General features: G+C 37.5%; 1 protein-coding gene across 1 annotated transcript in view; it reads right to left on the bottom strand.

Annotated features, from left to right (window-relative positions):
• WNK2 (WNK lysine deficient protein kinase 2) overlaps positions 1-12,755 on the bottom strand; it is a 331,019-nt gene that overhangs the window by 210,651 nt on the left and 107,613 nt on the right. The window contains exons 3-5 of the mRNA XM_053720758.1: positions 11,146-11,318; positions 4,699-4,919; positions 3,301-3,458 (exon numbers count right to left, since the gene is read on the bottom strand). Of these exons, the coding sequence (XP_053576733.1) occupies positions 3,301-3,458; positions 4,699-4,919; positions 11,146-11,318 (552 nt within the window). The remainder of the gene's footprint in view (positions 1-3,300; positions 3,459-4,698; positions 4,920-11,145; positions 11,319-12,755) is intronic.

The following is a 12,755-nucleotide window of genomic DNA, read 5'->3' as shown; positions in this document are numbered from 1 at the left end:
TTCGTTCCCATGATATTCTGTGTTGAAGAGATACATAGAAAAGGCATCTGGTGATCTACATGTCAGAAATTGTTCTGCCATCTAGTGCTCTTGCATACGGATAACATTCTCACAAAACTGCTGCCATCTAGTGCTCTTGCATACGGATAACATTCTCACAAAACTGCTGCCATCTAGTGCTCTTGCATACGGATAACATTCTCACAAAACTGCTGCCATCTAGTGCTCTTGCATACTGATAACATTCTCACAAAACTGCTGCCATCTAGTGCTCTTGCATACGGATAACATTCTTACAAAACTGCTGCCATCTAGTGCTCTTGCATACGGATAACATTCTCACAAAACTGCTGCCATCTAGTGCTCTTGCATACGGATAACATTCTCACCAAACTGCTGCCATCTAGTGCTCTTGCATACGGATAACATTCTCACCAAACTGCTGCCATCTAGTGCTCTTGCATACGGATAACATTCTCACCAAACTGCTGCCATCTAGTGCTCTTGCATACGGATAACATTCTCACAAAACTGCTGCCATCTAGTGCTCTTGCATACGGATAACATTCTCACAAAACTGCTGCCATCTAGTGCTCTTGCATACGGATAACATTCTCACAAAACTGCTGCCATCTAGTGCTCTTGCATACGGATAACATTCTCACAAAACTGCTGCCATCTAGTGCTCTTGCATACGGATAACATTCTCACAAAACTGCTGCCATCTAGTGCTCTTGCATACGGATAACATTCTCACAAAACTGCTGCCATCTAGTGCTCTTGCATACGGATAACATTCTCACAAAACTGCTGCCATCTAGTGCTCTTGCATACGGATAACATTCTCACAAAACTGCTGCCATCTAGTGCTCTTGCATACGGATAACATTCTCACAAAACTGCTGCCATCTAGTGCTCTTGCATACAGATAACATTCTCACAAAACTGCTGCCATCTAGTGCTCTTGCATACGGATAACATTCTCACAAAACTGCTGCCATCTAGTGCTCTTGCATACGGATAACATTCTCACAAAACTGCTGCCATCTAGTGCTCCAGAATTTTCAACAAAATATACCAAGAGAACATAGAAAAATTGGTAACCGAAGTAAATTAGACAGTTTTTTTAAAAAAAATAAAGTGCTCTATCTGAATTATGAAATACAATTTTGGGGTTTCATATCCCTTTGAAACTGCACAATCTCGCTGACCCATCGGTTTAATTTTGATTTTCAAGTACCTTTTAAGCATATTATGGTTATATGTTTAAGTCTCTTTCTTTGATGGCATCAGCTTTAAAGGGACAGTCTGCAACAGAATTCTTATGGTTTTAAAAGATCGATAAATCCCTTTTATTATCCATTCCCCAGTTTTGTAAAAACAAGTTATATTAATGAACTTTTTACCTCTGTGATTACCTTGTATCTAAGCCTCTGCAAACTGCCCCCTGATCATATACCTATTTATGTATTTATTATCTATTGATTTGCATTGTAGCCAATTAGTGCTGTGTTGTGCTGACTTTTAAATAACTTCACGGGCGTGAGCACAATGTAATCTATATGGCCCACATGAACTAACAGTCTCCTGTAGTGAAAAGCAAATTAAAAAGCATGTGACTAAAGGCTGTCTGTAGTGGCGTAGAAACAGGCAGAAATCTAGAGGTATAAATGTTATAAGGTATATTAATAAAATGTATTGGTTGTGCAAAGCTGGGGAATGGGTAATAAAGGCATTATCTTTTTAAACAACAACATTTCAGTGTTGACTATCCCTTTAACTATAAAACTATTCCTTTTCCAAGTGAGGGTCAAGAGAAGTTTCTATAACATGGCGTAAAATAAATAAATTAGGATACAGATTTCCCTCATGTGTGCAGTTTGGTTACATTGTCTAAATAAATATTTTGCAAATAAACACCCCATCTAAAACAAGAATTATTTCTCCAGTTATCCATCCTCCAGTATCATAAGTGTGGGTGACACACAGGAGAATTTATTAAGCTGCATTTCCAGCTTCTGACACATTGCTGTGTAGACTTGCACAAGCGTGCGAGAGGCCACAAATTTATATTGATAATAAACACCTTGTAACTTGTAATTAAAGACATTTCTGTTGTTTTGCTATAGAATAACATCTCAGCCAAGTCTCAACTTTTTTTAAAACAAATTATTTTTCAATAGCCAAACACCAACATTTGCATTATTTGGAGGAGCCAATCTGGCCTTTGGTCCACAGACAACAAGGCTAGTCTTGGTTCTAATTTTGGTATAGACAGCATTGTTGTGCAGTTAGCTAGGATTTGTTGAGCGAGAGCATGGGAGCGTAAATTGATACAAGAGAACTCTTGTGCGGTCTTACATTCCGCTGAGTGATGCTGCATTGGAGATTACAGGTGGGCTTGAAAACATCTCCGCCTGCAGATGGATACATTTTTTCCCATAGTGACAGTCATTTGCTATAGCTTGTTTTTGGACATCTATTTATAGCACAAAAAGGTTTCACATTTGTGAAGTGTAAGGTACAGAAAAGATAAATAGGTAGGAAATTTCAGCAAATAGAGAAAATAGCAAACTTTTTTTCATATAGATTTAAAAATATTGAACTAGCAACTTTTTTGCCTGAAACTGGTAAACAATAGTTATATCTTACACACACAGCTTTGTTTATATTATATTTATATATACACACACCCTATATATATATATCTCAAAATAACAAGAGTATTGCATTGAGCAATGATACTTTTTTTTATTGGACTAACTATACATATATAAATTGACAAGCTTTCGGAAGCGTTCCTTCCTTTATCAAGTCTGAAGCAATACTGACCAATAAAAAAAAAGTATCATTGCAATACTCTTGTTATTTTGATATCTTAATCTCTGGACTAACACGGCTACTCCAATCAAGATTATATATATATATATATATATATATATATATATATATATATATATATATATATATATATATATATATGTGTATATATATATATATATATATATATATATATATATATATATATACACACACATATATATATATATATATATATATATATATATATATATATATATATATATATATATATATATATACACATACACATACATACACATATACGCACACACACACATATATATATATATATATATATATATACACACACATACACACATGCATACATACATACAGTATATATGCACATACATACATATACACACATATTTACATACATATATACACACACTTGATATACAGATTTGCAAAAGAATAAAAAGCTCACAGATAACTTACACTGGTTACTTTCCGATATATCTGAGCTGCATTTTGGCATTCAGAGTATGGGTATTCAGAAGTAGCCATTTCGAGCATGCACATTCCAAATGCATAGACATCTACAGACTCATCATAATGCTCTTCATACATTTCTGGGGCCATAAACTCTGGAGTTCCTACAAGTAAAATGGATCATTTTGTATCAAACATATTTATAAGAAAGATAGATGCATTACAAAACAAACAATACTAACAATAGATCTCTTAAATGCTTCTTTATATTAATGCTCTACTTGTTTATCTGCATGAGAAACATAACCCATAAAATCATATTTTTACCCCCCAATATTCTCTGTAGTAGTACTGCCGTTTTGCCTCACACAATGTATACATTGCATAATAATAATATTTTTATTTATTAGAGAATGTAGTTGTTGCATGGGTTTAAAAATGCATATTAAAACCACATTTTCTCTTTCATGATTCAGAGAGAACATTACGTACACGTGTACAATTTTAAATAACTTTCCAATTTACTTCTATTATCAAATTCGTTTTGTTCTCTTGGTATCCTCCGTGGAAAAGCATAACTAGGTTGGCTCAGGAAGTGCTGATTGGTGGCTGCACATAGATGCCTCATGTTATTGGCTCACCCATGTGCATTGCTGTATCTTAAACAATGGATACCAAGAGAATAAAGCAAGTTAGATAATAGAAGTAAATTGGAAAGTTGTTTAAAATTGTATTCGCTTTCTGAACCATGAAATAAATTATTTGAGTTTCATGTCCCTTTAACCACTACAAAAGGAGTTAGAAAACAGATCATGTCCTGTCCTGCTCAATAACCGTGTGCATTGTAGCTCCAGAGCAGGAAAATTACAGTGAGCCAATCAGCAGCGACAGATATATAGCCCACATATAACCAGCTGTGTGTTGCTAGGAATGTCCCTTTAAGGATGACTGAACAAAAAAAATAAATAAAAAAAAATTAACATGTAAATTCATAATGTCTGTAGTAGAAAAATAGTTTCTAACACCGGCAACTGCCTTATAAGAAAGCTGGTGGAAAAAAAAACTTTGTTTTCAATCTGACAAAAATGTTTTTATTTAAAAAGCAAAAATGTAAAGCTTAGGAGACGGCCCATTTTAGGTTCAGAACCCTGGATAGCGCTTGCTTATTGGTGGCTACATTTAGCCACCAATCAGCAAGTGCAACCTAGGTTCTGAACCTAAAATAGGCAAAGCTCCTAAGCTTTAGATTCCCGCTTTTCAAATAAAGATAGCAAGAGAACAAAGAAAAATTGGTAAAAGGAGGAAATTAGAAAGGTGCTTAAAAATTGCTGCTGTATCTGAATCAAAGAAAAAAAAATTGTGTTTAGTATCAAACCATTATAATCATAATTGTGCAGTGGTTACCTATAACACTTTTTGCAAATGATGCTCTCTTTAAGGTTGCCAAGCCAAGGTCCCCTATTTTCACAGATCCAGTTGGGCCAGTAATAAAGATGTTATCACATTTTAAGTCCCTGTGGATGATTGGTGGAGTCCGCGTGTGGAGGAAATGCAACCCTTTGAGTATTTGCCGGCACCAGCTGCGCAGAACCTTTGGCTTCATTACCTTAAACCTCTTCAAGTATCTGAAACAGAAAATAAAGCGGCTACATCACTTAGATTCAGTAACTTGTATATTACTTAGTATTTTGTTTCATGTTTGACATCTAAAAAACGGGAATTTTTAAAAATCCATTTAAAAAAAAAAAAAAAATAATAATAATAATAATTTGTACGTTTATGGGACTTAAAGGGACACTGAACCCAAATTTTTTATTTTGTGATTCAGATTGAGCATGCAGTTTTAAGCAACTTTCTAAATTTACTCCTATTATCAATTTTTCTTCGTTCTCTTGCAATCTTTATTTGAAAAAGAAGGCATCTAAGCTAAGAAGCCAGACAATTTTTGGATCAGGACACTGGACAGCACTTGTTTATTGGTGGGTAAATTTATCCACCAATCAGCAAGAACAACCCAGGTTGTTCACCAAAAAGGGGCCGGCATCTAAACTTACATTCTGGCATTTCAAATAAAGATACCAAGAGAATGAAGACAAAATGATAAAATGAGTAAATTAGAAAGTTGCTTAAAATTGCATGCTCTATCTGAATCGCGAAAGAAAAAAATTTGGGTTAAGTGTCCCTTTAACAGTTCTCACAGATCTAATGTAAAACAGAAAGACTTTATCAGCCAGTAAAAAATATCTGTCTCTGATGATGCATTGTGCACAAACATGCACTTCCTATCAGTGTCCAAATCAAGTTAATCTGATCTATTATGTAAGAATTTTTTTTTTTAATAGTGCTGTGTCATAAGTTTAAAGGAATATGAAACCCATTTATTTTTTCTTTCATGATTCAGATAGAACATACAATTTAAAACAACTTTCCAATTTACGCCTAATCAGACTAATATACACATATGTTGATGTTTGCCCATCCTTGTAAATAAAGACCTCAACATCTCATTCATTTGATAATCGAGCTCTGTGCGTCCAAAAGGTGACTGATCAGTCCGATTCGGGCATGTAACATCCTGCGACACGTCAGGCAGACATGTGAAGGCACGGTCGATGAAGTGTAGGCAACTCTGGACTTTTCAGCAGTACGCCTTGCCTTAGAGGTATTTACTGCCTGTAAAAATGAGGCTGCGTCATGCCGTACGGTTCCTCATGTGGCAATGCTGATCCCAAGAGACTTTAAAGTGGCTTCTTTTGTTGTCCATGGCAGCACTTTCCCTGGGCAAGTTCTCTGTAGAAGAGCCGTTTAGGAATGCGCTCGTCTGATATTCTCAATATATATCTGGCCCATGTAGCCTGAGCTCTCATCAGCAGTGTTTGAAATGACAGCGGACTGGCTCTCGTAAGGACTTCAGTATCGGGCACCTTGTCCTGCCACCTGATCTTTAGAACCCGTCACAGACAGGACATTTAGAAGTGATTGAGACTGTGTATGACTCCAGATTGACAGTCCAGGTCTTGCAGGTGTACAGCAGAGTATTTTAGCACCACTTCTCAGTGACCTAGCATTCCCAGATATTAGAGTACAATTGGCCGAAGGCAGAACAGGCTTTAGGAATTCATCAGTGTCAATTGACACTGTTCGAGAGAGGGTAATGCCCAGGTATGTGAATTGGTCCACTACTTGAAGTTTCTGTCCATTTACAGAAAGTGTGCGTCACGGATGCCAGGCCGGCAAGGCTAAATCCCCACCCCCCTATTACACAGCCCCGCCATTTTCACACCGGATTTGGCCTTTTCAGGGCATTCATGATCTCCCAGACTCTTGGTTTTGTTTGTTTTGTGATATATATATATATACATCCTCACGGAAGAGCTGATCTGACCGCCTAACCCCTTTCCGGCTGGCCGATTTCCTGGAACTACCGACTGGCCATGCCTCCCTGAATACCCAATGACCTTTACCCCAGGCCGCTCCAACGGCCCTTCAACCCAGAGCTCCGCTCTTTTGGGGATTGCCCAAGAAGTGGGGTGATTGCCAGAGGGGAGCTCCTTTGGGAACTTGGGGTTTCGGGACCACCCTACAACTCCTACTTCCCATGGCTTTCCCGGTGTAAGTTTGATTACCCATAGCTCCGCCCCCAGCAACGGACTGTGGCATCTGGGGACCGAGAGCTTTCCAATGACACCCTGGAAGTGACGCCGCTCCCCTGGAATAACCCCCTATATAACTGGGACTCTATGGGACTATAGCTGCTATGGGGGGCGCCAGCCTGTCTGGAGGGGCAGGAGATCTGGGGGTCTGATAAGACTCCTTTTTAAGATGTACAACTAACAAGTAATTGTAAATAGACTTACAAGTAAGAGTAGGTAACTAATCTGTGAGAGAAGACATTCACCAACTGAGCCCATACAAAGTCAGAGATAGAAATATGTTTTTTTATAAAAAAAAAGGGATTTTGTCTTATCCATTATAGTTAATAAATTTTAGTGTATGAATGTTTAAGTAAATAATATATTTAACCACACATACATGAGCAAAGGCTGAGAATTAAAAACACTGCACCCAGGTTGATCTGTGATTCTAAATTAATCTGAAATCAACAGTTTAGAGTATCAAGCAGCATAAATATAAATATAGACTAAGCCCTTACAATCCGAGGGCTAAATTAAAGTTAATTTTAACAGATATATTATTATGCTGCAATTACCAGAACAACGAGGGTGAGCAAGTTAAAAAAGGGAAAGACAAAGCTTATCCCAGAGGACCCCTGACGTACGTTTCACAAAAAACGCTTCCTCAGAGGGGTGGTGAGCCGCTGCAAAATGTCATATTTATGAGTCTTTAAGACCCTCCTCGAGCACTGGTTGGATATGCCTGATTGCCATTTGTGATGTTATAATTGGCTTATACATATGTCAATCACAGAGGTTGAAAACAATAGGGTAAGATAGGGGGTAGTGGTTCCTGACGTTAGCATAATGTCTAACATGGGCGTGTTTGTATACACTTACGTCACTGGTATAGCCCTCATTGGACGATCCTGTGGAACATATGTTCTAAGATTATGCTAAGCCCGATACCTAACATATAGTGAAAGAAACAAAAAACAGTTGCTGCAAATTGAAATTATATCCTAGGCAGATAGATTTAATGTGTCCCTACTATTTGATGTTTGAGATGTTATATTGAGTGAGTAATATTGGTCAATAGACGCAATTTCTTCCTGATCGTCATTACCTATTGATTAGTATCAAGAGGTTGATATGTATGGGAGTGTGCAGCGATTTCTCCATGAAGAAGAGTAGTATTTTTAAAATGTATAAACAGACCATGTTTATCGTTGTCATCCAGGGACATGTCATAATGTGAAAAGGTCGATTTGATTGGATGATCGGCCTCCCGTGTGTTTATATTAGTCATAGAGGGCGTGCCAGAGCATGATGTATTGCACTCTAATTGGGCAATCCTGTTTGACGTATGTTATGCTGTAAGAGCATTAGTAAAATTATCTTGTGTATCACAAATATAAATAATATGGTTATGGCATAAGTCCATATTTTAGTCAGCTTATAAAATGAGAAACAAAAAATAAATACAGAAAAGTGTGCAACACTCAACCATTCGGATATTAAAATAAGTGAAGTTTATCACAAGTGTCTGAATACTGATAAATATTACACATAATGTCATAATGATTGTAGGGTTGTAGTGCATATAGCGCTTCCTAAGTTTCTATGAATAGGCAGCCCATGAGTTTGATCAATCTTCAGACCGATTATGCAGAAGCGAAGTTTACCTATTGAAATTAGGGGTGCGTAAAGTATCATGTGGATCGCTTTTGATTGGGTGATCTTACTGGACATATGGTGCTTATGGCCATTAATAGGATGTTAATGAAATGGCGTAAATTGAATATGCCAGATGTTATATGATATCATATTAATTATTAGGATGTAACGTATATGATGCAACCTCCATTTCTATGAATGTACTGGTAATAAGTTTCATCAGATTGCACGATATACGTTACATCCTAATAATTAATATGATATCATATAACATCTGGCATATTCAATTTACGCCATTTCATTAACATCCTATTAATGGCCATAAGCACCATATGTCCAGTAAGATCATCCAATCAAAAGCGATCCACATGATACTTTACGCACCCCTAATTTCAATAGGTAAACTTCGCTTCTGCATAATCGGTCTGAAGATTGATCAAACTCATGGGCTGCCTATTCATAGAAACTTAGGAAGCACTTCTTCATGGAGAAATCGCTGCACACTCCCATACATATCAACCTCTTGATACTAATCAATAGGTAATGACGATCAGGAAGAAATTGCGTCTATTGACCAATATTACTCACTCGATATAACATCTAAAACATCAAATAGTAAGGACGCATTAAATCTATCTGCCTAGGATATAATTTCAATTCGCAGCAACTGTTTTTTGTTTCTTTCACTATATGTTAGGTATCGGGCTTAGCATAATCTTAGAACATATGTTCCACAGGATCGTCCAATGAGGGCTATACCAGTGATGTTAGTGTATACAAACACGCCCATGTTCGACATTATGCTAACGTCAGGAACCACTACCCCCTATCTTACCCTATCGTTTTCCACCTCTGTGATTGACATATGTATAAGCCAATTATAACATCACAAATGGCAATCAGGCATATCCAACCAGTGCTCGAGGAGGGTCTTATAGACTCATAAATATGACATTTTGCAGCGGCTCACCACCCCTCTGAGGAAGCGTTTTTTGTGAAACGTACGTCAGGGGTCCTCTGGGATAAGCTTTGTCTTTCCCTTTTTTAACTTGCTCACCCTCGTTCTGGTAATTGCAGCATAATAATATATCTGTTAAAATTAACTTTAATTTAGCCCTCGGATTGTAAGGGCTTAGTCTATATTTATATTTATGTTGCTTGATACCCTAAACCGTTGATTTCAGATTAATTTAGAATCACAGCTCAACATGGGTGCAGTGTTTTTAATTCTCAGCCTTTGCTCATGTATGTGTGGTTAAATATATTATTTACTTAATACATTTTAGTGTATGAATGTTTAACTATAATGGATAAGACAAAATCCCTTTTTTTATAAAAAACATTTCTATCTCTGACTTTGTATGGGCTCAGTTGGTGAATGTCTTCTCTCACAGATTAAAATTACCTACTCTTACTTGTAAGTCTATTTACAATTACTTGTTAGTTTTACTTTGCTATTTAACTTTAAATCTGTGGCAGGAGGTATTAGTGGTTAGGAGATTATAAGACTCAAATTTGGCTATCTGCCTTTAACCACTAACCTCCTGTATATATTATACTCTGCCCTACCCCCACTCACCCTTACTCTATACGGTCCTTTTTAAGATGTGTGTGTGTATATAAGCAGTGCATTTCCACAATAAAGTTGTTCTTTGTTGCACCTGAATACTGGTCCTGTGACTGTCTGATTATAGCGGTGCCCACCCAAATAACCACTTTCCTCCGCTACATAGCGGCGTGTTCCAGGTATAGAAAAGACCCTTCTAACGGAGCTACCGAGTCTGGGTAGCCAGTGTCTTCCACAGTGTGCATATAAAAATGTGTGCACTATTTGATAATGAAAGTAAATTGGAAAGGGTTTTTTTTTCTCTCTTATCCATACTCTAATCTAAGTAACAAAACGTTTAAGTTTGACTTTCATGACCTTTAAGTCCATAATACAAACAGGATTTACTCAATAAGAAGTTGAAGGAACATTAAAGGGAAAAAAAAAGTGGCACGTGTAACAAGTTAAGCATATTTGTCTGGAAAAGGGTTGTTAAAACCTACAAATGTATCTAGTTAAAGCCAATACACGTTTATTGCAAACCTGCTTCTATTCACAAACAGAAATAACTCATGCATTTGATTTTTGGTTGTAACGTCCCTTTAAAGTAATAAATGTCAGTGATATAATTAAAGGGACATTAAACCCACATTTTTTTTTCATGATTCAGATAGAGAATACCATTTTAAACTACTTTCTAATTTACTTCTATTATCTAATTTGCTTCATTCTCTTGATATTCTTTCCTTAAAAGCATATCTAGATAGGCTCAGTAGCTTCTGATTGGTGGCTGCACATAGATGCCTCATGTGATTGGCTCACCCATGTGCATTGCTATATCTTTAACAAAGGATATCTAAAGAATAAAGCAAATTTGATAATAGAAGTAACCTGGAATGTTGTTTAAAATTGTATTCTCTGTCTGAATCATGAAATAAATATTTTGGGTTTAATGTCCCTTTAAGAATGAAAATTAAAACATTAGTATATTCAGAAGTAAACCAATTTACTTACGTTTTCAATGTCCCTGAGGTCATAAGCTCAGTAACAAGAACAATACATTTCTTCCCTTTGAGACAGGATTCCCAGAAGTCATAGAATCGAACAATATTCGGATGTTGTAAACCTTTTAACATTTCTGCTTCCTCTTTAAACCTCTGTCTTTCCTGTTTTGTCAGTTTACGGTCCTACAAATTAAAAAAAATATATATAATTTTTTTCGAAAAGGTATCAATATACACAAATTTATACGATACATACAATATACAATAAACGATACATACAATATACAATAACATATTAGGGATGTGCATTTGAATCGTTAGTTAGGATCCAAATGCGGAAGAAGGAGGTCACTCGTGCAATTCGTCTCTTTTTTCGAAAACCAGATTTATTCTTCTGAAAGTGCAATGCACTAAGATCTGTGAAAATTCAGATCTTAGTGTGTTGAACTTTCACAAGAATAAATACAGCTTTGAAAGGAATCTAATACCAGAAGCATCCGCTTTCTTCCACATTTGGACCCTAATTAAGGATCAAAACGCACATCCCTAACAGACATTAAAAATCAATATAATCCTTAGACTTAGAATTTTACAACCTACATTTTACTATACAAAAGGATTCTCATTGCATATTAAGCACGTTTAGATGGATTGGTTGTGCAAGAGAGACAGTGACATGTCACATAAGGGACAAACTCACTTGTCACTATTGGCATTAGTCAAGTTCATTTTTACAGTCTTTCCACATAAAAAAGCACAAGCAGTAGGTATAGCACATATTTAGCTATGCAAATACCAAGAGAGACAACATAAACATGTTCCATACTTTTGAGAAATATTTTTCCCATATTATAAGCAATAAGTGAATTGTCACTGATCGCTATAATACTTCTTGTATTTTGGAGTTGGAGTGAGAGGGAGTGAGAGGGAGTGAGAGTGAGAGTGAGTGAGAGGGAGTGAGAGTGAGAGAGAGTGAGAGTGAGTGAGAGGGAGAGAGAGTGAGAGAGAGTGAGAGTGAGTGAGAGGGAGTGAGAGTGAGAGAGAGTGAGAGTGAGTGAGAGGGAGTGAGAGTGAGAGGGAGTGAGAGTGAGAGTGAGTGAGAGTGAGAGTGAGAGGGAGTGAGAGTGAGAGGGAGTGAGAGTGAGAGGGAGTGAGAGGGAGTGAGAGGGAGTGAGAGGGAGTGAGAGGGAGAGAGAGGGAGTGAGAGGGAGTGAGAGGGAGTGAGAGTGAGAGGGAGTGAGAGTGAGAGGGAGTGAGAGTGAGAGGGAGTGAGAGTGAGAGGGAGTGAGAGTGAGAGGGAGTGAGAGGGAGTGAGAGTGAGAGTGAGAGGGAGTGAGAGTGAGAGGGAGTGAGAGTGAGTGAGAGTGAGTGAGAGGGAGTGAGAGGGAGTGAGAGGGAGTGAGAGGGAGTGAGAGGGAGTGAGAGGGAGTGAGAGGGAGTGAGAGGGAGTGAGAGGGAGTGAGAGGGAGTGAGAGGGAGTGAGAGGGAGTGAGAGGGAGAGTGAGAGGGAGAGTGAGAGGGAGAGTGAGAGGGAGAGTGAGAGGGGGAGTGAGAGGGAGTGAGAGTGAGAGGGAGTGAGAGTGAGAGGGAGTGAGAGTGAGAGGGAGTGAGAGTGAGAGG

The sequence above is a fragment of the Bombina bombina genome, chromosome 7 (assembly GCF_027579735.1).
Source record: "Bombina bombina isolate aBomBom1 chromosome 7, aBomBom1.pri, whole genome shotgun sequence".
Classification (NCBI taxonomy): domain Eukaryota; kingdom Metazoa; phylum Chordata; class Amphibia; order Anura; family Bombinatoridae; genus Bombina; species Bombina bombina.
The sequence above is the reverse complement of the archived record's forward strand: the minus strand, read 5'-3'. Positions and strand labels throughout refer to the sequence as shown.